Source organism: Aedes albopictus, chromosome 2 (assembly GCF_035046485.1).
Source record: "Aedes albopictus strain Foshan chromosome 2, AalbF5, whole genome shotgun sequence".
Classification (NCBI taxonomy): domain Eukaryota; kingdom Metazoa; phylum Arthropoda; class Insecta; order Diptera; family Culicidae; genus Aedes; species Aedes albopictus.
In genome coordinates, this window is record NC_085137.1 from 481,309,608 (window position 1) to 481,333,249 (window position 23,642).

The 23,642-nt window shown below is 37.3% G+C and overlaps 1 protein-coding gene across 1 annotated transcript in view; it reads left to right on the top strand.

Moving 5' to 3' along the window:
• The window catches only part of LOC109399217 (hyccin), a 90,813-nt gene extending 68,622 nt beyond the window's left edge, over positions 1 to 22,191 (top strand). Inside the window, exon 7 of the mRNA XM_062854120.1 lies at positions 21,312 to 22,191. Within this exon, the coding sequence (XP_062710104.1) occupies positions 21,312 to 21,994 (683 nt within the window). The 3' untranslated portion in view covers positions 21,995 to 22,191. The remainder of the gene's footprint in view (positions 1 to 21,311) is intronic.
• The last annotated feature ends 1,451 nt before the right edge of the window (positions 22,192 to 23,642 follow it).

The window sequence follows — 23,642 nt, forward strand, 5'->3', positions numbered from 1 at the left end:
GCTTCGCTTTTATCAGATGATATGCAAGGCAACATCGTATTCTTCTTTCTGACGTTACGTTTCCCTGGGATAGAGCCTTGTTTCTCAGTTTAGTGTGCACCTGAGCACAATCTAATAGATTTCTTCGCCAATTAATAAATAATGTTTCCGTATATCATATACGGTATATGATGTGGCAGGTACGATGCACTCTTTATGTCCACGGAGGTCCAGACTACTTCCATTACGAAAAGATCCTTAACCGAGCGGGAATCGAACTCATCATGGTCGTGTTGCATACCAGAACGTTTACCACCTGAGCCATATGGACCCTCAAAGCAAAACCATCACGGGTATTGAATCGCGCACCCATTTCTCACCATAAGTCACCGTTTCTGCACGATGCGAAGCTGCTGAGGAAACGTGTCCCATTGCAAATGAAAATGCGCTCTATAAACACCAATCAATGCAATGCTACATTCCCGCTTCCACGCAATTCCAGACGAGTTGCCATGAATGAAAGTCACCACCGAACCGTATACGTGGCTCGGGTGCATTTCTGGATGTCAAAGAACAGGGACTTTTTTTTATTGCAGAATCTTATTTTTTTTATAGTGAAATCTTAAGTTTATTAGAACGCTTTGATATGGAAGTTAAAAAGTTGAGTGGCATGCCAAATTTATTATTTCATTCGCAACTTTTGTATTCTTACTCTGTGACTGCTACCATACTATTTCCTATACTGTATTGGTATTGAATGTCTAAAAGTATGACATACCTCGCTGCAGTTTCAGTGTGCTACGTGACTTTGTAACATTTTTGTCTTATCTGCGATCGATAATTGCTTTTTGTATTATTCTTTTCATTGTAAATGTGACACCATTACTCACAACAAAGTACAATTTATTGCAAAGAATAATATCGCAGTGGACCACCCCCTACTATTTCATTTGCAGCATTATCATCATTGGCGTATCTAGGATTTTTTTCTAGGGGGTGCCTAGGGGGTGCCAGTTTCAGTGGCTCTCAAGTTGCTTTTTTTAAGGAAATACCGACCCGACCTCAATTTTTTAGTATAATGGTTTACTGAGTCGGGGGAAAAAATAATTTGTATTTTCAGTTTGAACTTAAGTACTTAACGCGACAACCCCTGTTTTGTGGATTGAAATAAATCAGGTCCATCAGAATACATTTTTGAAGCAATTATTAGACGTGTAAATCTCGCAAACTATAAAATATCCACAAACTTGCGTGTAACTTGTATTCATCGTGACATCCTTTGAGGAATTCCACGGAGTCATGTCAGTCGATCCTGAGCGACCATTTCAAAAATATCTGAAACTTTGCACAGTTTTTCAATTTCATCTAAATCGCCATTTTTCGATATCAAACCTTCATTTTCAATCACGACTAACTTTTCAAAAGGGTGCATGCGAAAATAGTTCAAAAATATTCTAAAAGCTGTACAGCAAAAACGGATTGTTCGATTGTTATAAATTTTTCAGCAAAGTTAGATAACTAAATGATGATTCCTTAGAAAATATACACTGTAAAAAATTTATTTTTTTACTTTAAAAAAATATGATCTTTGTCACAAAAACTCAAATATCTCAAAACCCTATCTTTTTACCAACGTCAATTTTTTAGGGAAAATGACCCATTATATCAGCTATCTACCATAAAATTTTGGTGATGGTAAACTGATAAACAAAAAAGTTATGACATTTCAAACATTTCACAATTTTTACATTTAGTAACAAAAAAAAATTTTTTTTCTGTGTAAATTATTTCGAGAGTTATATTTTGATGCTGATTTTATTCCCTGGCCAAGTTTGCAGGGGTTGACGGTATTAAAGTGAAGGAGTTTCATTTTGGTTATTGTAATGTAGTGTTCTTTAGTGAAACATATCACCTTTTTTTAACACTTCAATGCGCCTCCAACGGTTCATCACGAACCGGCTGCTGCAGATGGAGTATGGCTGATCATATGCATCAGACATGCTCGATAAACACGGAGGAACCGCCGGGGCTCAGTAGAGTCTATTCCCAAGCAATAGTTCCAAGTCGGTTGGATATAAGAAGGTTTTGAAGATCGTTACAAATCCTAATAAAAGTATTATAGGATTTGTGACAGGTTTTGGAACCTTTTACAGCCAACTGACTTCAAAATGTTGTTTGGGCTCTATTTCCCACGTTTCTCGGTTGATTTGGATTAGTAATTAATTAATGTCAGAGTCACTTTTTTCGAATTTTTACAATGTTAGTTGGTCATATTTTCTTTAAATAAAGCAATTAAAATCGACCGAAGAATTAATAGTGGGAAGGAGATTTGCAGCACTTAATTGTGCTGATAGATTCGAAGCTAACATGCGAACACTTAAACGCATTGTTGACGTCAATGCGTTCGACGTGACATTTTGGACAAAAACTGACTGCTTTTTATTTACTGAACAACGTTACTTGTGTATGACTAGGTTGACATTTCTAGGCTACGCTTGAGAAAATGACATGGTTTATGTAGGACAATTGAACGAATTTTAATAGTTTTCATAGTATTTGTAGGGGGATGAATACATAATAGTTGACATGCAATCTTTATTATTTTGAAATTTTATTGCAATTAACTGACCAACTTGGCGTATTTTTGTTCAACTCTTAGATGGTATTATGACACCAACAGAAAAATATCAGAAGTTCAGTTACATGTTTCTGTGGGTTTTGAACTGATCACAATTTAAGGACACAGAGAAGTAGAAAACGATTAGCGAAATCAAGAAAATAATTTGACACAGGATTGACTATATTTTAACATACAGGGCTCGATTGATTCGATGGAAAAAACAAACATACGACAACTGACTTCACGAGAAAAAAAAACATATTGAACCATACCTCAAAATCAAACAAGAAGACAAACACAAACCGTGTGACCATAACACTACATAGGCAAATCCTGACTGACTGACCAATTGAAAACTTTCCAACCTTCTACCGTAACTTTCTGAGTCAGTAGGCAACAGTGTCTTAATGGATATCATTTTCCGCGTACGGCTGGCAAACTGCTTCTGAAAGATTACGTACTCTTTTCTATCTTCGGGTCTAGTGTAGAGGTTTCAACTCTATTCAGAGTGCAGCTAGAAACCTAGCAAAAAAAAAAAATATATATTTTGATGCTGATTTTATTGTAAAGGCTACCACCTGAACTAAACAAGTTGTTTTCATGATATTTTTGTTTGATTATTCATAATTACTATAGTTTATATTTGAAACTTAGGGGCCATCCATTAAGTACGTCACGGTCCTAGGGGGGAAGGGGGTTTGTGAAAGTGTGACAAGCAATGTATTAAGTACAGGAAAAACCCGTACGAAAGGGAGAGGGGGGGTTGAAAATTCTCAATTTTAGCGTGACGTACTTAATGGATGCTCCCTTAGACGCGATCCAGTGTTATGATCAAAAATATTGAGAGTGTCATACTTTTTGTTGTACGTGACTGGTGAAAAAATCCCTTGATAGTGTTGAAAAGCTGTTGATCATAAGAAAAATGGAATTAAACTTATTTTTAAGACGAAAGCTGCATAATAAAAGTTTAATATATACGCGTATACGTCTAGTTGATCTGCAAAAAAAAATTACCTCTTAGAGAACAGACTTTATGATCGGAAGAATGCGAGTAACTTCAACAACAACAAATACATGAGAGGTACATACCACAGACAAACAGACGAAACGCCTAGAACAATTTTCGTGAAAATCCATCGCCCAGTTCACACTACCATCACCTGGTGGAAATGTTTCACGAAACACTGCGTTGTGCAATATCGTCATCAGAAGGCGCTAGTGTGAAACGTCAAACGCAAAGAAAAACGATGGGCACTCTTCTGGTTATGGAAGCCACAACCAAGATTCAAAATGATCGTTAAAGGCGTGGTCAATGAAAATTTCGTCAGTGTTACGTTTGTTTGTGTGTATACATACCATACCAATGCTCACGAAAAAGCAAAAAAATACTACCGCTATGGATATTAAAATTTTTTCTTCAGGCAAGCAAACAACACCAAACTAGTCAGTTAAAACTAATAAGTGATTTTGTTTATTATAATCTAACGAACAACATGATCAGTCGCTTTCTCAAAGGTCTTCAACTCAACGCTCTCTTGTAGACCGTTTGATGAAAAAAAATGTTCAAAAGAGTTACGAAATCTCACCGAAAGCACCATAGATAAACTAAAAGAGACTGGTTATGCCCAAATTGAATACAAATTTACGCATTTGCACGTCCTGCCGTCTAGACTTTGACAAACGAGCCATCTGTATATCATCGGTAAAGCAGGGCGTAGGAAGTTTGAAAATTTCGAAAACGACAACTGAGAAATTGCCAGAAGTGCTAAGTGCAGAGAGTCATGCCACCGTACCATGAGCGACATCTATTTAAACAATTTAATCACGCCCCTTTTCAAAAATGCTTTGAAATATACTTCAACATCCATACCCATTTCAATATTTTTAACGTTGCAAAACACGCTTTCAACATTCATCTTGAAGAAGAGGGAAAACACTTGTCCTCAAATGTAACAGCAAATTAATGAATAAACGACCAATGCGCGGAGGGCGTGATAAAATCGGAACATTACTGTACATATAATATACATAATACATAATAAAAACAGCTTGTTTTACTCACGCAATGCCATTAACAATAAAATCAGCATCAAACTGCGATTTCCGGCCGAAATAATTTACACTAAAAAAAGTTATTACTAAATGTGAAAATTGTGAAATGTTTGAATTGTCATAACTTTTTTGTTTATTAGTTTATCATCACCAAATTTTTATGGTAGATTGCTAATACAATGGGCCGTTTTCCCTAAAAAATTACGTTGGTAAAAAGATAGGGTTTTGAGATATTTGAGTTTTTGTGACAAAAATGATATTTTTTAATGTTAAAAAAAGATTTTTTTTCACAGTGTATATTTTCTTAGGAATCACCATTTAGTTATCTAACTTTGCTGAACGATAAAATCAGCATCAAACTGCGATTTCGGACCGAAATAATTTACACAGAAAAAAATATTTACCAAATGTGAAAATTGTGAAATGTTTGAAATGTTATAACTTTTTTGTTTATTAGTTTATCATCACCAAATTTTTATGGTAGATTGCTAATACAATGGACCGTCTTCCCTAAAAAAATTACGTTGGTAAAAAGATAGGGTTTTGAGATATTTGAGTTTTTGTGACAAAAATGATATTTTTTAAAGTTAAAAAAGATGTTTTTTTACAGTGTATATTTTCTTAGGAATCACCATTTAGTTATCTAACTTTGCTGAAAAATTCATAGCAATCGAACGAACCATTTTGGTTGTGCAGATTTTTGAATATTTTTGAACCATTTTCGCATAAACCCTTTTAAAAAGTTAGTCGTGATTCAAAATAAAAATTTGATATCGAAAAATGGCGATTTAGATGGAGTTGAAAAACTGTGCAAAGTTTCACTTCAATAGAAAATTATTAATTAAAAAATTTCCTTAATTTTGATGCTGTCGCTTGGAATCGCTCCTTTGTTTTATTGCAAGATAACAACCCTTATAAAAATAGCTTTCAAGAACAATTTTAAGAAATATAAACACTTAAAATTTCAAAATCATTTTTGGTTTGGCCACAAAATTAATAGCTAAAAAGCGTTTTTTTAATAAGTTGAATATTACCACGTGGACAAGAAAATACTTTTACAGAAAAATTGTGAGTATGATTCTCAAAACTACAAAATTCGCACTCCATTATCCTGAGTTCCGTTCTGAAGCTTCACTAACATATTATCAATCCAGTTGAAACCCGGAATTTGGTGCGACACTTCGATTTTTCTCATCGGGATCCTGATGTTCGCATCAAATTCCGATTTCGACTGGATTGGTAATTACCATATATTAATATATCTGGTGAATGGAATGCTGTATAAAGCTGTTTTTTTTTTAAATAGTATTTCATGCATTGTTTTGTTAATGTCAGCAATTCTATTGATATTTGCTTTTAAAAATTCTCCAATTATACTTCAGACAATTCCTTAGGGAATTCTTTTAGTGAAGCCATGCGACTATGCCTCTGGGAACTTCCCACATTTTTTTTGAAAAACTCCGGCAAGTCATTCCGCTTTTTTTGGATTTTCGTCCATTTTTTGGATTTTTATTATTTATGCTATTCAGTATTCCAGCGCCAATTCCTTCGAAAACTCCTTTGGAAAGTCTTTCATAAATCGGTTCTATAATTTTATTGAAAAATCTTCAGACACTTTCTTCTAGATTTCTTCAGTTTTTATGTAAGGAATTCCTGCAGCAGATGATTCCAGAATACCTTCCGATGTTACTTGCATTGAACATTTATTCGGGATTTTCATCAGCAATAACATTCGAAAATTTTGGCAACTTCGATTATTACTTTTGGAAACTTCTTTTGTAATTCCTTTGGAAATTGATTCGGCAAATTTCTTAGTGATTTCGGGAATTTATTTGAATTTATTTGAAAAAAAAAACTTTGGCGGTTCTTTAAAAATTATGTCACGGTGATTCTACGGAAATTACTTTTGGGGTTCTTTTTAAATTTTCTTCAGAAATTCCTTTAATGCTTTCGGGAAATTCTTTGAGAATTTCTTGGAATTAATTTCTTTGTTTTTTTTTTTATATCTATATAAATAAAAAATGGAATGGTGTTTGTATGTCACGAATAGGCTCGGGAACGGGTCAACAGATCGACATGATTCTTTCTCTGTTGCATTCCGCCAGGGCTCCAACGTGTTCGTACGAAAAAATAATTAGGAAAAGTGACCGGGAAGTCAAGAAAAACGGGAAAATCAGAAATTCCATTTTGAGGGGCATTTGTTCATGGAACCGGATGTCAAAAAACAGAGTAGGCAGGCAGTACGACGTTCGCCGGGACTGCTAGTAATAAATAGAATATTTCGGCAATTTATTTTGAGATTGTATTTGGCCAATTTCCTTAAAAAGTCTTAATATTTTTTATTCAGGAATTCCTCTGGTAATTCTTATATGAATACTTTTGAAAGCTCTAACGTAATTTTGATGGACTTTTTTTCGACAATTTCTTTGAGATTTTTTTCAGTAAGTTTTTCGTGAATTTCATGGGATTTTCTTCGACTAAGACCAGTTGAGAATTTTAGATTTTCCAATTCTGCAACTTTCGGAAGCAATAAATATAAATACAGTTAAATCATAAAGAATTTCAAAAAAAAAATCACAATAAAATTGCCTAATAAATTTGCAAAATAACTGAAAAAGAATTGCTGATATAATTTCAGAGGAATAGCCATTGAAATTTAGCAAAAAAATCCAAACAAATTGCTGATGAAATTCTAATGAAACTACCGCAGAAATTTTCAAAAAAAAAGAAAAATAACCATGTCGAAGGAATCCTCAAAGAAATGGTCATGCGACGGTATAGCGAATACGGAGTCGTAGGTTCGAATCCCACTAGAACGCGATTTTTTTTCGCAAATTCACCTCTCAATTTGTCAATTAGTAACATTCTGTGCCTTCTAATTAATTATGATAGGATTATAATATTTCACTAGAGATTTCTCTAGTAATACCTTCTAGGATTTCCCTGGAAATGCCAACTATTCCCGAAATTCAATTAGGGATTCCTCTAGAGATTTCTACTGGAATTCTTTTAAGAAGCCCAAGAGAAGTTCCATGAGTAATACAGTGATAAATTTCTACAGTAATCCACAAATAAAAACTCTAGAATAATTCCTGGATGAGTCTCTAAAAAAAATCCCTTGAAGGATCAAAGGCATTTCTGGAAGTATCCGAGGAACACTGCCTAGAAGAATCCTAGCTAGAAGGGCAGGAGAAATCCCTAGAGGGATTCCTGCAGGTATCACCGTGAGAATTTCTTGACGAGACCTACAAGAGGCATTCCTGAAACATTAGAAGCAGCAGGATTTTTTTTTTAATTTTTATTATTGTGTATTTTAACTTATGCTAATTCTACACATAAGCAGGAATCGCTTATGGAATTCTAGGAGGAGTTCCTGGATGAAAGTCAAGAGAATTTCCTGGATTAACTCAATAAGAAATATTTGGAGAAATTCCAGGAAAACCTTTAGGATTTCCTGGAGGAAACACTGAAGGTACTTCTGCAATGCTCCTAGAAAGATTACCTTGAAGAATTCCAGCAAGTTTTGAAGGAATCCTTGGAAAAATTCTTAGAATAATTCCTAGAAAAATTACGGAAGATATTACAGTAAGAAATTCTGGAGGAGTCCTAGGAGGAATTGCTGGAAGAACCACAGTAGGAACTGCTTGAGAAATCCAGCTGAAATTCCTGGAGACCAAGTGGAATTCCTGGAGAAATCCCATGACAAATTTATGAGAGAATCCTTGGATAAAATATCTTCCACAAAAATGCCTAGAGGATCACCGGAGAGCTTCTGAAGAAATCACAGGAAAAATCTCAGGAGGTATTGTCAAAAGGATTCTGCGGTGTATCATTGTAGAAATCTCAGGAGAAATCCTAGGAGGTATTGCTGTAGGAAGCTATACAAGAATTTATAGAGAAACCCAATCAGGAATGCCTGACGGAATTGAAAGAAAAAAATCCTTGAAATGCCAAGAGAAGTCCCTGCAAGAACCGGTAGAGGTATTCTGGAAGAATCTTTAGAGAAGGTCCTGAAGGAATCACGAGGAATTTCTGAAGAAATATCAGGAAGATTTCTCGGAAGAATTACAGCTATAATGCTAGGATAAATTCGTAAAGGAATCACAAGAAGAATATCTGGACGTATCATAGTAAGAATTTCTGAAGGAATTGCTGGAAGAACCTTAGGAGGAGTTGTTTGAGGTATTCTTGGAGGAAGGCCAAAGGGAGTTTCTGCAGGAATTCCGTGAGGAATTTCTATAGGAATTCCTGAATGAGCCCTTGGAGAAATCCCTGGTAGGACAACCAAAGAAATTTCTGCAAGAATTCAAGGAAGATAACCTGGAAAGATTCCTACAAAAAAGCCAAGAGAAAGCTCTAGAAGAATCCGTAGCATTATTTCGGAACAACCATAGTTAGAATGTATTAAGGAAGAATAACTGGAAGAACCGCAGGAATTGCTAGAAGAATTCCAGCTGGAATAACTGGAGCAGCGCTTCCCAAAATTGGGAAGCGCGGATCTGGAGGAATTCCTAGAATTCAGGGAGGTATCATAGAAGTAATTTCTAGAGAAATCCTTGAATCAGGAATACCGGGGTTATCCTAAACGAAGTTCCTCTACCAAGTGCCCGGAGGAATACCTACAGTTCTCCTTGAAAGAATCGGTAGAAATATACTGGAGGAATCCCTGATAGAATCGCAGGAGGATTTTTTTTGAGGAATCTCAAGAAGATTTCCCGAAAGTATTGCAGCATGTAAATATGCCAGGTGAAATCACTAGAAGTATTTCTGAAGGAGTTATAATGGGAATTGTTTGAAGAATTCCAGCCGGAATTCATGAAGGAAGGCCAATAGAAGTTCTTGGAGAAATCCCCTGCGGAATTTCTGGAATAAACTCTGAAGGAAGTCCTGGTTAAATCCTTGAAGAAAGCTCTGGAAGAATCACCGAAGGAATTTTCAGAAAAATCCCAGTTTTATTGACAAATTTTAAATAACACAGATTGATCTACATGAGATACAAGGACATTGCATACTTTTAGGCGTTTATCGATGTATGGAGATTTATGTCCTAATTTAAAAAAAAAAAACGAAGTCGTATGACAGATTGTTTGAAGGGGTTGACAAATGACAAAAATATAAACAATTTTAAATTTTTGTCAAAAATGTTAAATATAAACTCCGTTTTGAAGAAAATACGTTTAGGATGGACTTTCATATGTATAGGATTGATATGCGTTTGCCTTTTCCTTAACTGGTTGAAGGAATCATAGTTATAAGATAAACTATACAATGCCTGTCGCGCTATCAAAGTTATCCGCATTATCAAAGATACCCCGTTTTACGGTATGTACAACCCCATCTGAACTGCCTGGAGAATCCTGAGAAAGAAATATGTGGAGGAATCCATAAATGAAGCCTAGAAAAATCACTGTTTGAATAGATAACGGTATTACTGGAGGAATCCATGGAGAAGTCTGTTGATTGTTCTTACCAATATCCAAAACGCCAAAACGTGCAACAGGTGTATAAGTAATTCCGGGTGTGCTTAAGTTTTATTCAAATGTGCCTTCAATAAATATTGAAATTTATTGTGTGAAACTCTAAATTTTAGGTGACTAAAGGAAAAAATTCTAAGGGGTGCCAAATTTGTTCTAGGGGGTGCCAGGCACCCCTGGAACCCCTCCTAGCTACGCCAATGATTATCATCCTTTAGAAAAACATAAAAAATGATGTTAGTTTGAACAGAAGTGAAACAGAATAACACGAACAACAAAAATAACACGAACAACAAGAATAACGATAATAAACAATAAAAACAATAACAAGAATAACGAGCATAACAAGAATAACAAGATAAGAATAGCAAAAGTAACAAAAAAACAAGAATTACAAGAATAATATAAATGAAAAGGATACGAAATATTGCTGAAAGAACATTCCTGGCGAATCTTAATGGATTGTTCGGTACATTTCTAGAAATTAATATAATGATTGTCAAATTGTAATGTATAGGAACCAATCATAGGTTACTTTTTTAAAGAATCAGGAGCAGGACTTCATCGGAATTGCACATTAACTTTTGAATGGATTTTGGACCGGCGTGAAGTAGAATTTTAAAGGGTAATATGCAGGAATTTCTGAAAAACTTTGCGAAAATATTTCAGACAAAGCTTCTGACCATAAAACTATTGATACTTTGACATGATCCCTGCTACAATTTTGAAGGAGCACCGTGGGAAACCTCGGGATGATTACTGATGAATCCAGTAATCACTTGAAGGGCTTCAATTTAACTTCAATTAAAGCACCATTCTATCACGGCACTACCAATTCAGTGGCAACAATGCCCCCAAGGTAATCTTCCACTCAAATCAAAGCAAAACACCACTGGACCAATTAGTGCCTTCCACCTATCAGTTACGCACCTTTGGTCTCTGGCCAATCCCTCCTTGTCTTCCAAACATTAGAGAAACTTTCATCTTCCCTCCAAATCAGAAGCACTCGCTTCTAGCGACGAAATATCAACTCGAATGCGAAAATTGTTTTCCTTTCCTCGGAAATGGAGGCACATGCCCTGCAGCTCTGAAGCAGTCAGACACATCAGCTGTAGCCGCCGAACATCATCCGCCATCGCCATCGACGACGACTTTGCTGCTGGATGGTTCAATTTCCTGAGTGCCATTTTGGTGCGTTTTATTCTGGAAAGCGAGGAAAGCAAAACACGTGTTACAGTTGATTGCCATTCGGAGGACTGCAAAATAAATAGTAAATATTGCGCTACTATTCGCCGGCTGCCGGGCGCACGTCTCTCTCTGATCGTCATGGTATTCCCGCTTCGAATGGAGCAAGCAGACGGATATCGAAGAATTTTTGTACGATGATAGGAGTTTATCTCGATGAGGACGGAAAAAGACGGAACCTCAGAGACCGATAAGCAATGAAACAAAAGCGCTTCAGGATGGATGCAATCGTATAATGCAATGATGGGGGAATTACGGACAAATAGAACGAACACTGAGATCGCTAATAGAAAAAAAGAGATGTTTGTTCTGTTGTTGAACTAGGATAATAAATAAAAAGCTATCAGAAGTTGTTGCGGTATTTCTGTGTTAAATAACACTAGTTTACAAAATAAAACGAAAGTCGTGAACTTCTGTCAACGATTAAATTTTTTGAAGCACAATTTAGCGCTGATTTCGAAACCGACCTTCAAAAAATTTAAAGTAGAACAGTTTTTGAGTTTTAGCTCAATCTCTGTCTCTCTCTCTTCTTGGCGTAACGTCCTCATTGGGACAAAGCCTGCTTCTCAGCTTAGTGTTCTATGAGCACTTCCACAGTTATTAACTGAGAGCTTCCTCTGCCAATGACCATTTTGCCTGCGTATATCGTGTGGCAGGCACGAAGATACTCTATGCCCAAGGAAGTCAAGGAAATTTCCTTTACGAAAAGATCCTGGACCGACCGGGAATCGAACCCGCCACCCTCAGCATGGTCATGCTGAATACCCGTGCGTTTACCGCCTCGGCTATATGGGCCCTATATTTTAGCTCAATATCGAGTTTTATAACTTTCCAAAATATGTAATTTATTAAAATTCAAATAAAAGCTGAATACAATACCATTCGATCATCTGAATACGCAAAACCTGTCAGATTGATGAAATTCAAGATATAAGCAAGCGAGTTTTTGGGCAAAATTCTTAAAATCTTTTGAAGAAATGTATTTTTATCAATAGGAAAAAAACAATTTAAAAATTCTTTCTCGACGTTTATTTAACATATCATGTAGGCGAGTTACAGTAAAAATTTCAGCTCAATCGGAGCATTGATTACGGAGAATGAGATGTTTGAAGTGAGCGACTTTGCTTAAAAATAGAACAAAAATCGATTTCAAATCATCAACCTTGTATGGAAAGTCGAAAAAAATTCCGCTCTACTGTAATATTTTTCTTTCGCGTTTTTGAACTTAGGGCATGATTTTACACCAAAAATGATCATCAACTTACCGAGTTCAAAAATGCTGTAAACTAGTGTAATTAATGTCTTACTTCATCATAATCTAAAATTGACTGGATATTCCAAAACAATCTATAACTTTTCTGATCGTTATAAATAATTTTAGTTTTTATGCATTTAAAAATATTCAGAATGTTGCTCAATCTATACATTCTTGAATTTGCTCTAATTTCAGAGCATTTCCAGCCCAAAACACGAAAAAAAAAATCCGAATGAGATTTTGTTCATCCATTGACATTTTGCGAATCATTTGAATTTGCATCGACAAATAATCTTTTTTCCTCACCTAACTCTTGAAAAGGGCGTATAAAAATACCAGATTTTTTTTTCTTCAAAGCATTATAACTCGAAATCGGTTTGTTGTATTGAAATGATATCTTCGAAGATGTTTGAGGATATTTGAAGGACTTTTATAAAAAAATACACTGAAAGTAATGTTCATCGCTGATCTGTGTTAAATGTCATTAATTGTACTAAAACCTCACCCTTTTATTTTATTTAAAATTTTTTGTACAAAGCTGTCTTCTAGCCTCAAAATTTGTCAAGTAGCCCAGGATGTTCAGATGGTTCTAACTATTTTTGAAGTTATAGCCTATCACACGGTGTGTATGATGATTATTTTTTCCTATTAGTGCATCCAAGCTCTTGAGAGCAATTGTTACATTTCATATATGCATAATATAATGAAAAGTATTTCAGAACTCCATTAACTTCGCTTAAAGTGGGAGTAGAGAAAAAGTTTATCTCCTGAGAGTTTGAGAGGACGTCCGGGGGTTGCAGGGGAGCCTAAATGGAGGAGGTTTCAGCGAGTTTCAAAGGTGTTTTGTAAGACTCGAGGGGAAATTAAGAGTGCTTTAGATGGTTTCAAGGAGTTTTAGATGCGCACCTAAGCGCACCCAGAAGGGCTTTCAGGGGGTTCAAGGGGAAGAGATCGTGGCTTACCAGTTCTAGAAGAATAAAAGCCATTTCAGAGGAGTTTCAGGGACACTTTTTAGGCGTATCATAACCCCCTGAAAACCCATGCAGCGACCCGGAAACCCCCTGTAACCCCTCTTAGACCCCCAGAAACGCCCTTGAGTCCGCCTGAAATCTTTCAAATCCCCCTGGCATCTCCTGAAGCACACCTAAAATCCCTAAAACTCCCTGAAACCCCTTGAATCTTATTAAAACCAAATTAAACATCCCTGAGACAACATGGTACACTCTGAGATCCCATGAAACACATAAAAACTTCCCCCCTAAAAAACCCTTGCGACTCCTGAACGTCCCTGAGACTCCCTAAACTACCCTGAGGATTCCTCGAACCATCTGGGACCACCTAAAACGCTGAATAGCCCCTGAGACCTCATTGGTACCCCCCCCCCTCTAAAGTTCCCTGAAACTCCCCTGAGAAGCCCTGATGCACTCCTGAGCCTCTCTGGACACAAGTGCAATGTACAAGTTTGAGCACAAGTTTTGTACCCGTGCATAAACTCGGGTACAATTATGATATGCTGTGTTGTACACCGGTGCGCATCGCTTTGTCATGTTACAAGTGTGGAAATTTTCAGATCCTTATGATTTGGAAAGCTTGTGTCTTTGGCAAATTTGTTTGGTTGTTCAATTAAGATTATGTACCGTTTGATTCGAAATTCCACCGCTACGTGGTACTAGTGAACGTGTATATTTTACATTTAAAGTATCTCAGAAACATTATAACTAAGAAGAATGATGATTTCGGAAAAATAGTGTAGTAGGTTAAAGTCTTACAGACGATGTTACTAGCTCTGCGAAGCAAGTGAATGTTTTAGTCAAATTCCACTTCATTTGACACACTTAATCCACAGAGATTTCAATAAAAACCATCGTTACGAAAACGTTTCCGCCCAATGCTAATCATACTGTGTTTGGCGGGGCTATCACTAGGTGGCGGTAGTGAGCAAGCGTCAAAGAGAATCAAAAACGATATCACGAGTGGTCAATCGATCACCTACCGAATATTTGAATCAACCGTTTAAAAGGTGATCGATGTGAAGCGAGCGAAGTGTAACGTCTGTTTCCTGTGTTTAATCCTTAGTTATAGTAATTTAATGAACTGTTGTCAAATAAGAATCATCTTACCAGACGCGTTCTAACCTCAAGTAGACTTCCCCAATCAAGCCCTAATTTGTACTGATTATAACTAACTAGCTAGGAACTAGCAGACACAAATCAAAAACTTTTGCAACTAGTGTATCCCAGTGGCAGAAACAAAAATCAATCGGCTAATCAACAGAGAGACCATACTTTACCAAACAACTTTGCCGAAGACAGCATCGATTTAGAACATTTGTTGGCTCTTTAGCGCTGCCTAGCGGTGAAATTTCAAATCAAATGATTCATCATCTGTAAGTCCTTGGTCAGTCAAACAACTTTGCCAAAGACACTTAAAAAATATTCGCGGGCTCGGCTTTTCGCGCACAGCCGACTGCTTAGCAAACTCAAAAACTGATGTCTCAGTAAAAATTACGTGTGTTTGCTGATTCTCAGCAAAACAGTTGCCCAATCTCAGCAATAAACTGTCAAAGTTGCTGAGATCTCGGCAATGTTGTTGTTTTCCGAGCACTCGGCTGTGCCGAACTCGGCGAAAGTATGAAAAATGCTGAGATCTCGACACTCCATATTAAGTGTGATAGCATTTTATGTAGTGAAAAAAAAAACGTATTTCTTGATTATTCTCTATTTAAATTTTTAGTGGAGTTCTTGGAGTCAATGATATTACAATTTCTAGAAAAATAACTTTTGGAATTTCTGAAATTCCAGGAAAAAAATTCTTAAAACAAACTATTTTGCACAGATAAAAATAATGGGAATTGCTTGTCAGTGAACTTCATTTTAGTCATGTAAACCTCCAAGTATGATGGTTTACATGACCTTGCTTGCAGTTAGGGTACCTAATAATAAGCTTATCTAAACGATAAAAGTTTGATAAACTTATCGACTTGCATTACTTAGTCGAAAATCATTATTATATTCAACAACCACTATGGGGTAACTTTCAACATTTGACGAAACCTTCTATTATTTATCTTCATTTCATGATATATTTGACAAAAATAACCGAAATGGATCATTTATCGATTACGTAACGCGTTCATTTTCAAATGACAATTCATTGTTTACATTTTTTTGCACGTGACTTTCAAACATTGTGAGGAAATACCACATTTTGAAGTTACATTCAATTTTTGTTTATGAACGCTGTAAAGCAATCACCAACATCAATTCTGAACCTAGATGGAGTAAACTATTTCAGTTTAATACCCAAATTAGCGAGTTTGACATTTACAAAGTAGAATAGGTGTGTTTCAACCATGTTTATTTAGCTGAAATTGCCAAACACCACTTCAAACTGAAGGCTACTTGAAGATGACTCACTCTACCTTTTCAAGAAATGACAATAATCATTGTTGACATTTTGTAATGAGTGCTAAGTCACGAGAATCATATATATTTTGTGTTTGAGGGACGTGAGACCTGTTGCTAAAAGATATACTCTCGCTTGCAATAACTATCAATCCTTTCATGAAAAATTATATGTCAATTGGTTAGTGTACATCTTTTCATGGTATGTTTCATGCATAACATCAAAAATTTACAATACAACTAAATACTAGAATGTAGTGCTGTTTAATGATAGCTAACTTAGCTTCATGTCCTATGTTGCAAGTTACCCCACAGATGGGGAAACTTGCAACAATCATGTATTTCGCACCTCCTGATTAGGTGGCAACGTATTTTGGTAAACCAAGTGCTGCATAGTACGGGGTAATTAGCGTACACGATGCTTCACAGGATGTTTCAAATGTTTAGATTTTCAATGCTATTGCTTCAAAGTCGAAAAGTGTTGCAAGTTACCCCATTTGACGGTATATAATAAGTTTACATGATATTTCATCAAGTGTTATGTATGACATGCCATGTAAATTTCTATGAAAACCCACGCTCCAATGAAGTGCATTATATCAGGCCAAACATGTCTAAAGGTCCTATCTGCAGAAGAGAGGGTCTCTTTGGTTTCCCTCTCTTTCGTTAATATCTCAGCTGTTTATTTGTATTATGATTGCCTCCTTGCATTGAACGATGGTTAAAACAATCGTCTTTTGATTTGTACTGCAAAAATAGTTTAATAGTGTACCATTAAATTGTAATACTTGAAAGAGAAAGTGAACAAAGAGAGCGTCTCTAATGCAGATAGGACCTATTGAAATGTTTGGCCTGATATGTTACAGAAATTAGCACTATTTTTTCGATTGGTGTGGTAGAAAAATCAGGGAGAATTTCTGAAAAAAATGTTTGCGGTAATTCATGTTTTTATGGTGAAATCCTTAATCTTTGACCACTGAACTTCCTATCTGTTTCTTGAATTCTTGAGAGGATTTCTAAATTGGAGTAATTTCAGGACATTCCGGCGGAAGAAAGGATCACAAATTTTGGTAGAATCTCTGTAGAGGTTTTTAAAAGATACTTTCCAAGTAGCCCTCATGTCACAGATTAGTCCCGCAGTGCAGTTTTTTTGTGTGTACATGAGCTATAGTTATAGTATTCTAACGACATGTTAAAATTACGTGACTTTGACTGATGCGCAACCAAAAGAAAATGCGCTGCGTGACTTTTTGTAACGTGTTGTTTGGGTTTGGATAAAAGTCTGATCCACGTTGTAGGTTGTACTAGTTCCTGGATACATTGTTATGCGTTCCTCTTTACTCGCATATATTAAGCGTTCAATAAATAAACCCTTTTGTATTATTGTAGGTGACTATATGACAAAGAACTTTGTCGAAGACCTTAAAATGATCCGACGGCTGTGAAAAAAGTTATACCCTAGGCAAAGTGAGGCAAAGTATTGAGATTTCATTATTGACATTATTCCTTTACATGTATTGGAAAAACAGCAATAAAGTTTATCCTCACTTTACCTAAGGTATAACTTTTTTCACAGACGTTGGATCACTTTGCGGTCTTCGACAAAGTTGTTTGACATATAGTCACCTACAATAATACCAAAGGGTTTGATTATTGAACGCTTACAGCGCCACCTAGCGGCAAAATTAGAAAACTTTAAATTTCTGCATACATTTGGCCAAGTTTTCCCATACAAACTTCAAGCGTTTTGAGCGCCCCTTAGGCTTAATTGATTTTGCTCAAATTTTGAACGTAGCTTCTAGGAGTCCAAAACAACTGATTTAGGAGGTAAGACTTGACATTTTTCGAAATTTTTGTTTTTCATATAAGTGTGGGCCACCTTATTGCATACGCATTTTAGACACCTGCCTGCATGGTTCGGTGCCTCAGTATGCCGGATGCGAGTATATGTCTCGGTTATAAAAACAAGTCGCACTCGCTTGTAGTTAGTAGACACATTCGTGCGCGTTTATAAGTAGGCATATAAGCCGAATGAGAGTGGGCTCGGAGTCAGTTTGGCTTTATATTCCGCAGAACTCTTTCCTGTTGTGCGGCTTAGTTGGTTAAAGCGCCGATCTAGCGAATATGGAGTAGTGGGTTTGAATCCCACCAGAACGCGATTTTTTCACAATTCCATTTCAAAATTCGCCAATTAATCAACATGCTTCCTAATTTTTAAGTTTTTCCTAGCACGTTCCGACGTACAAGCAAATCTGGTACATAAATATAGTAAATGGCAACATAGACATGTGAAATTATATAACGTTAGCAGTTGTAACTTAGTAATAAAGTTTTGAATTCCATAATGTTCAATATAGAGTGATGGTCTTCGTGGTCGTGCGACTAAGGTCACCAAGCCTTTAGTCGCATTGTGCTAAGGAGCGCGGGTTCGATTCCCGCCGCAGCTGTCAAGAAAGTTTATGGCTGTGCCACTGGGCGTTGCATGCGTCCGTTATCTAGTGTCGTGCTTCCTTCAAAGACCAAATAGCTCACTGGAAGCATTAAACGTGTCCGTGTCTTTAAATGTCCCTCCCGTCAATTAATAACCGTAGAAGGCTCAAACAACAATAACTTGGAAAATAACATTATTGCATCCGAATGAATCCTAAAGGTTTATCGAGTATTCTCGTCACGTTTTATTACTGAGACTTTCAGATCACCCAATCAGTAGAACGCTGTTTATGGTTTGATTGGTGAGCTCGTTCCATACAACCCGTAACGTGGGTAGATCACCTTGGAATGGTGCGTTACGGCGTAAGATCTACCATACCATACCAAATTTTAATCTTGCTATTTTCCTGTCTGGTTAATTTAAATGCAGGATCAAAATTTGGTTTACTTTTTTTACTGTTTTTTTGTTTAATTGTTTTTTATTCTACTTTTGTAATTTGTTTTTCACTGCTAATGTACCGTTTGTTTCAGAGGGATGCAGGTAAATTTGTCCCATGTGTAAATAACAATTTACAAAAAATATAACTGTTGTGAACGTATCACCATTTAATACTATTTTCTATTTCAGATTTACAAGCAGCGATCAAAACGGCAAAGCATCTCCTTTGTAGAAAGATTAAGATTACCGTACGATTCCGTGGCAGGTAGACCACGGTGTCCGCGTCGATTTCTTCGAGCCGAGTTTCGTAATTTCGCGTGTTCTGTTTCGTAATTTCGTAATTTCACGGGTGTTGATGTGTGTTTCTTCCGTTTCTTATTTTCGCGAATCTCGTTTTACGCGAACTATTTTTGATATAAAAAATGAAATGGCTGGAAGCCATCTGTTAGTTAAAATATAGTGATCGGGGCGTGAGTGTGGTATCCGGGATCAGTCGTACAACGCCAGTTAGCAGTAGATGCGGTTTTGTTTTCTCGAATTGATTGTGCGGTGGACATTATTCCCTGACATGTCGTGTATGTGAGGACGTATTCAATTTTTCGCGAGTGCATCGTTCATAGCAAAACAAGAATCGGTCTGGTGATTGTAGCAATTTGTTTACCAAAACAAACAAATCATCCCTTCCCGTATCCAAACTCCTAGTGATTACTCGTAGTAACGCAGAGAATTCCTCGGTTATTGGCCTAAGCGAGAATCACGTCATCACTTCCTTCCCTATCCTCAATTGACCCGCATTCGGACGCGGCCGGCGCTGGTATTGCTTTTTAAAAAAGTATTGGGATTTCAGCATTTACACAATGAGGAGAAGGCTAGTCCCAAGCATTATCTGTTGGTTCTTTGTGTAAATGCAGCTGTCCTTGCAATAACAGAGGAGCAACCGCGGGCGGTCAATCATGCTCATGCTCATGCTCATGATTGGTGAGCTCGTTCCATACTACTTCTATTCATTCGTCAGATTCCGTTCTTGTGTGTATCAGTTGTGACCGCGATTATTTCAAAACATTACAGTATTGTTTCGATTAGTTTCTTTTATGCTCGATATTTGTCATTTGTCAACTTACTTTTTTGCTTCCTGTTTCTATCGTTCCAAATGGGGAATGATAGTATTTCCCTTACCTTTTTCGTTATTGGAGCTAATACGTCTTCAATATAACTTCAATATACCAACAAATTCCACGATATTCCTACGTTATGAAAAATAGACACGGACACGTTCAATGCTTCCAGTGAGCTTTTCGCTCTTTGAAGGAAGCACGACACTAGACAACGTACTAGCATGCAACGCCCAGTGGCACAGCCGAAAACTTTTTCTGACAGCTGCGGCGGGAATCGAACCCGCGCTCCTCAGCACGATGCGACTAAGAGCTTGGTGACCCTAGCCACACGACCACGGAGCAGCACGAAAGCGGTGGTTCAAAGGCTCTACAAATACAGGAAAAATATAACAACAAAAAATGGCATATTATTATGTTTCATAAGTAATCGGAATCGTTCAACATATATCGGTAGGAAAATCGTTAATTTCCCATATTCATAGATCGCATAACCGACTAAAGCTGACTTTGAGATCTGCCATTATTTCCCAATTAAAAACATCCATCCCGTAACGATTGTACATCATTACAAGGTATTCTTGGTCTCTAGAAAGAACACTTATCATACCATTAACTTGTTACAATCCAGTGTATTGTATTTTTACTGGAATTTTTTCTTTATGTATTAGGGACCCCCTCTACTCTTCTTTCCTCAGCACGGGTCGCATGATATCCTGGATCGGGGTTTCCTGTTTGGTGAACTTTTATCACCGGAACAGGTAGTTCGTAGTGCTATTCTAAGTTGATAGCTACATGGCAATGATTCTTGGATGCTTTCAGCTTTCTTTCTTTTTAGTTTATGATTTTATTACACTTTCATGTGATCCACTGCGCTTATTCTAGTAGACTCGAAGTGTGAATGTTATTTATTTTGAAACAATTCATAATTTATTAAAAATTAATTCTATGTATTTTTCGAATTGTTGTGAGCAAAAATATAAAAAAATATCAGAAGAGTCCTTTATTTAAATGTTTGCCATCAGAACACTTATCCACTGTAGATGTACATACAACATTGGGAAACATTTCACGAAAGACAACATTTCCCTTAGAAACCCTTGTAACACGTGTCCTCCCATCCATCCCAAGCGTTGACGTGTGATGAATCAACAAGCATCGGTGAGGACATTGCTCTGTTCTAATTATTGCACTACTTTACACCATCTGAATAATCTCGACCCCTGCAAGCCCAATTAATTAACATTGTATCACCTTTCTTTTGTCTCTTCCCCTTTTCGCTCTATCTTCAACCAATTCAGACGACATCCCCATCCAAGGCCCCACCAAGGAGGAGAACGGCCAGCTGAGCAGTATTAACGAGGAAAGTGAAAGCGGCGGGGACGGGCCCAAGTCCGGCCCCGGCAAGGTGAAAGACTCCAAAACCCACAAGGTGCTGGTGAACTTTATGAAGCTGAAAGAAAAGGACAAGGATAAGGACGACGGGGGCGGGGGTGGTGGAATGGGGGGCGGTGGGGGTAATAAGAAATCTTCCGGCGGGATGAAGGAGAAGCTGGGTGGGAAGCAATCGCAGCTCCAGATGCAACAGCAGACCAGTGCCGAGCTGATCGAAGCGGAACGGGCCAGCCCGCAGACGGCGGCCAAGCGGAAGAGCAATAGTATTGATATTATCAACAGTATGCCGTCGGCGGGTGTGCTGGGAAGTGGGGGTGTAGGCGGCGGAGGGGAACTGATTGTGGGGGTGGTGAAACAATCGGTGCCATTGTCGAACGGGGGTGTGATGATGGGAACGGACGATAAGGATGTGCTGGACGGGGTGGATCGGAACGGTGGCGTTGCTGGGACGAATCCGCTGGAAGTGGGTGAATCGTTCGACTCGGGAAACGAGATGAGCCTCAACAACAACATCAACAACAATAACAACCTGGACAAATCCGCGCTGGACATGAAGAACCACGGCAGTATACAAGTTAGTCAAGTTTAAAGATTCATCAGCTGGAAATGTGTTACGTAATTGTGTTAGAGTCGTTTATGTTGTTTAACTTTTGAGTTATTTACAGATCATAGTTTTTTTTTATACTCGGTACAATCCTTTTGCGGTATTAGGTTGGTGTATGTTCGCTAGTATGAGTTCGATTATGTGGTTTTATGTTAATAGAAAGACCTTTTCCCTACTATGAACGCTGATCTTGTATTTTTAGTTATTGAGAAATTATTCTTTAGATGCTACTGGTTTGCTTCGCTAATTTCTTTATTATCTTTACGTTTAGGTAAAAGCATATAACAGGATCTTTTTATATTTATTTTGATACCTTTATTTTACTTCAAACCAATCCACTCGTCTTCCGCCGGTCGTTAAAAAGAACTATTTATTTTGTGCAGTGGGTGTTGCCATCAGTAAGTAGTACGTTTGCTACCCGAAGTTAGTAGGTGGGTGAAAAATTAAATCTTTGAATATTTATGGTAAACCCATGTTGAAGGTATAGCAATTGATACAGTGAGGACCCCATTTTTTCAGCCCCTGGTAGCATTCTTCGGTGCTTTGTGCTCAAAGATTCCAGTGGTATTGTGGTCAGAGAAAAAAAAAACTGGGATTTTCCAAGTGGATATTCAGTGCTTTTTCAGTGCTTTGAGATTTCTTGAGGAAGCATGTGGGAATTTGGCTGATGGTTCTCGATAAGAATTGCCCAGTGCAGCGACCTGCACTGCAGTACATCTGACGTGGTCGAATGCTAACCGTAGAAAGAGAAAGAGTCGTAACCTGATATGATCTCGTCAGCAGCTGTCAGTCGATAGGGTAAGCGTTACGCCGAATGGGAAATGTGCGTACTTTATCATGTTGACATGTTGAAGGGCAAGTCACTGAGAGATGTTAATTTTCAGACATATACCACTAGATCCCTGGAAGAATTCGTGGAGAAATTACCGGAGTAATTACAGGACGAAACTCTATAGTAAATCCTGGAGGATTCTCATAAAAAAAATCTGTAGAATACTCTAGCGGAGCTCCCGGACAAATCCCTTGAGTAACTTCTGCAGGAATCCCTACTACATCCTACGAAGAAATCTTTAGAGCCATTCCTTTAAAGATGTCTCTGTTGGGACTTCAGATAAAATTCCTGAAGAAATCCACGGAGGAACTCCTGAAAAAAATTCTGGGGGACAATGTGGAGCAATTTCTTTCCAAAAAAAATCCCAGCAATGCAAGAATATTCTTATAGGATACCACGAGGAAATCCTGGAATCCAAAGAGGAAACCTTGAGGAATCCTATGAGAAAAATGGTTCGAATGATATCTGGAGAAATAACTGGAGATATCCATAGACATTTTTTAAGAAATCCCAGCGAGCAGCGATCCCCGGAGAAATCCCTGGATGAATGCCCGGTAGAATTTCTGAAGAAATCTTAGCAGGAATCACAAGAGGAATTTTCGGAAGAATCTCTAGGAAAATCCCTAGATAGATAATTAACCAGTTACACTAGTTTACAGCATTTTTGAACTCGGTAAGCTAAGCTGGTGATCATTTCTGGTGTAGAATCATAACCTGAGTTCGAAAACGCGAGGGGAAAAAAATACAGTAGAGCGGAAATTTTTTCGATTTTCCATACAAGGTTGATGATTTGAAATCGAT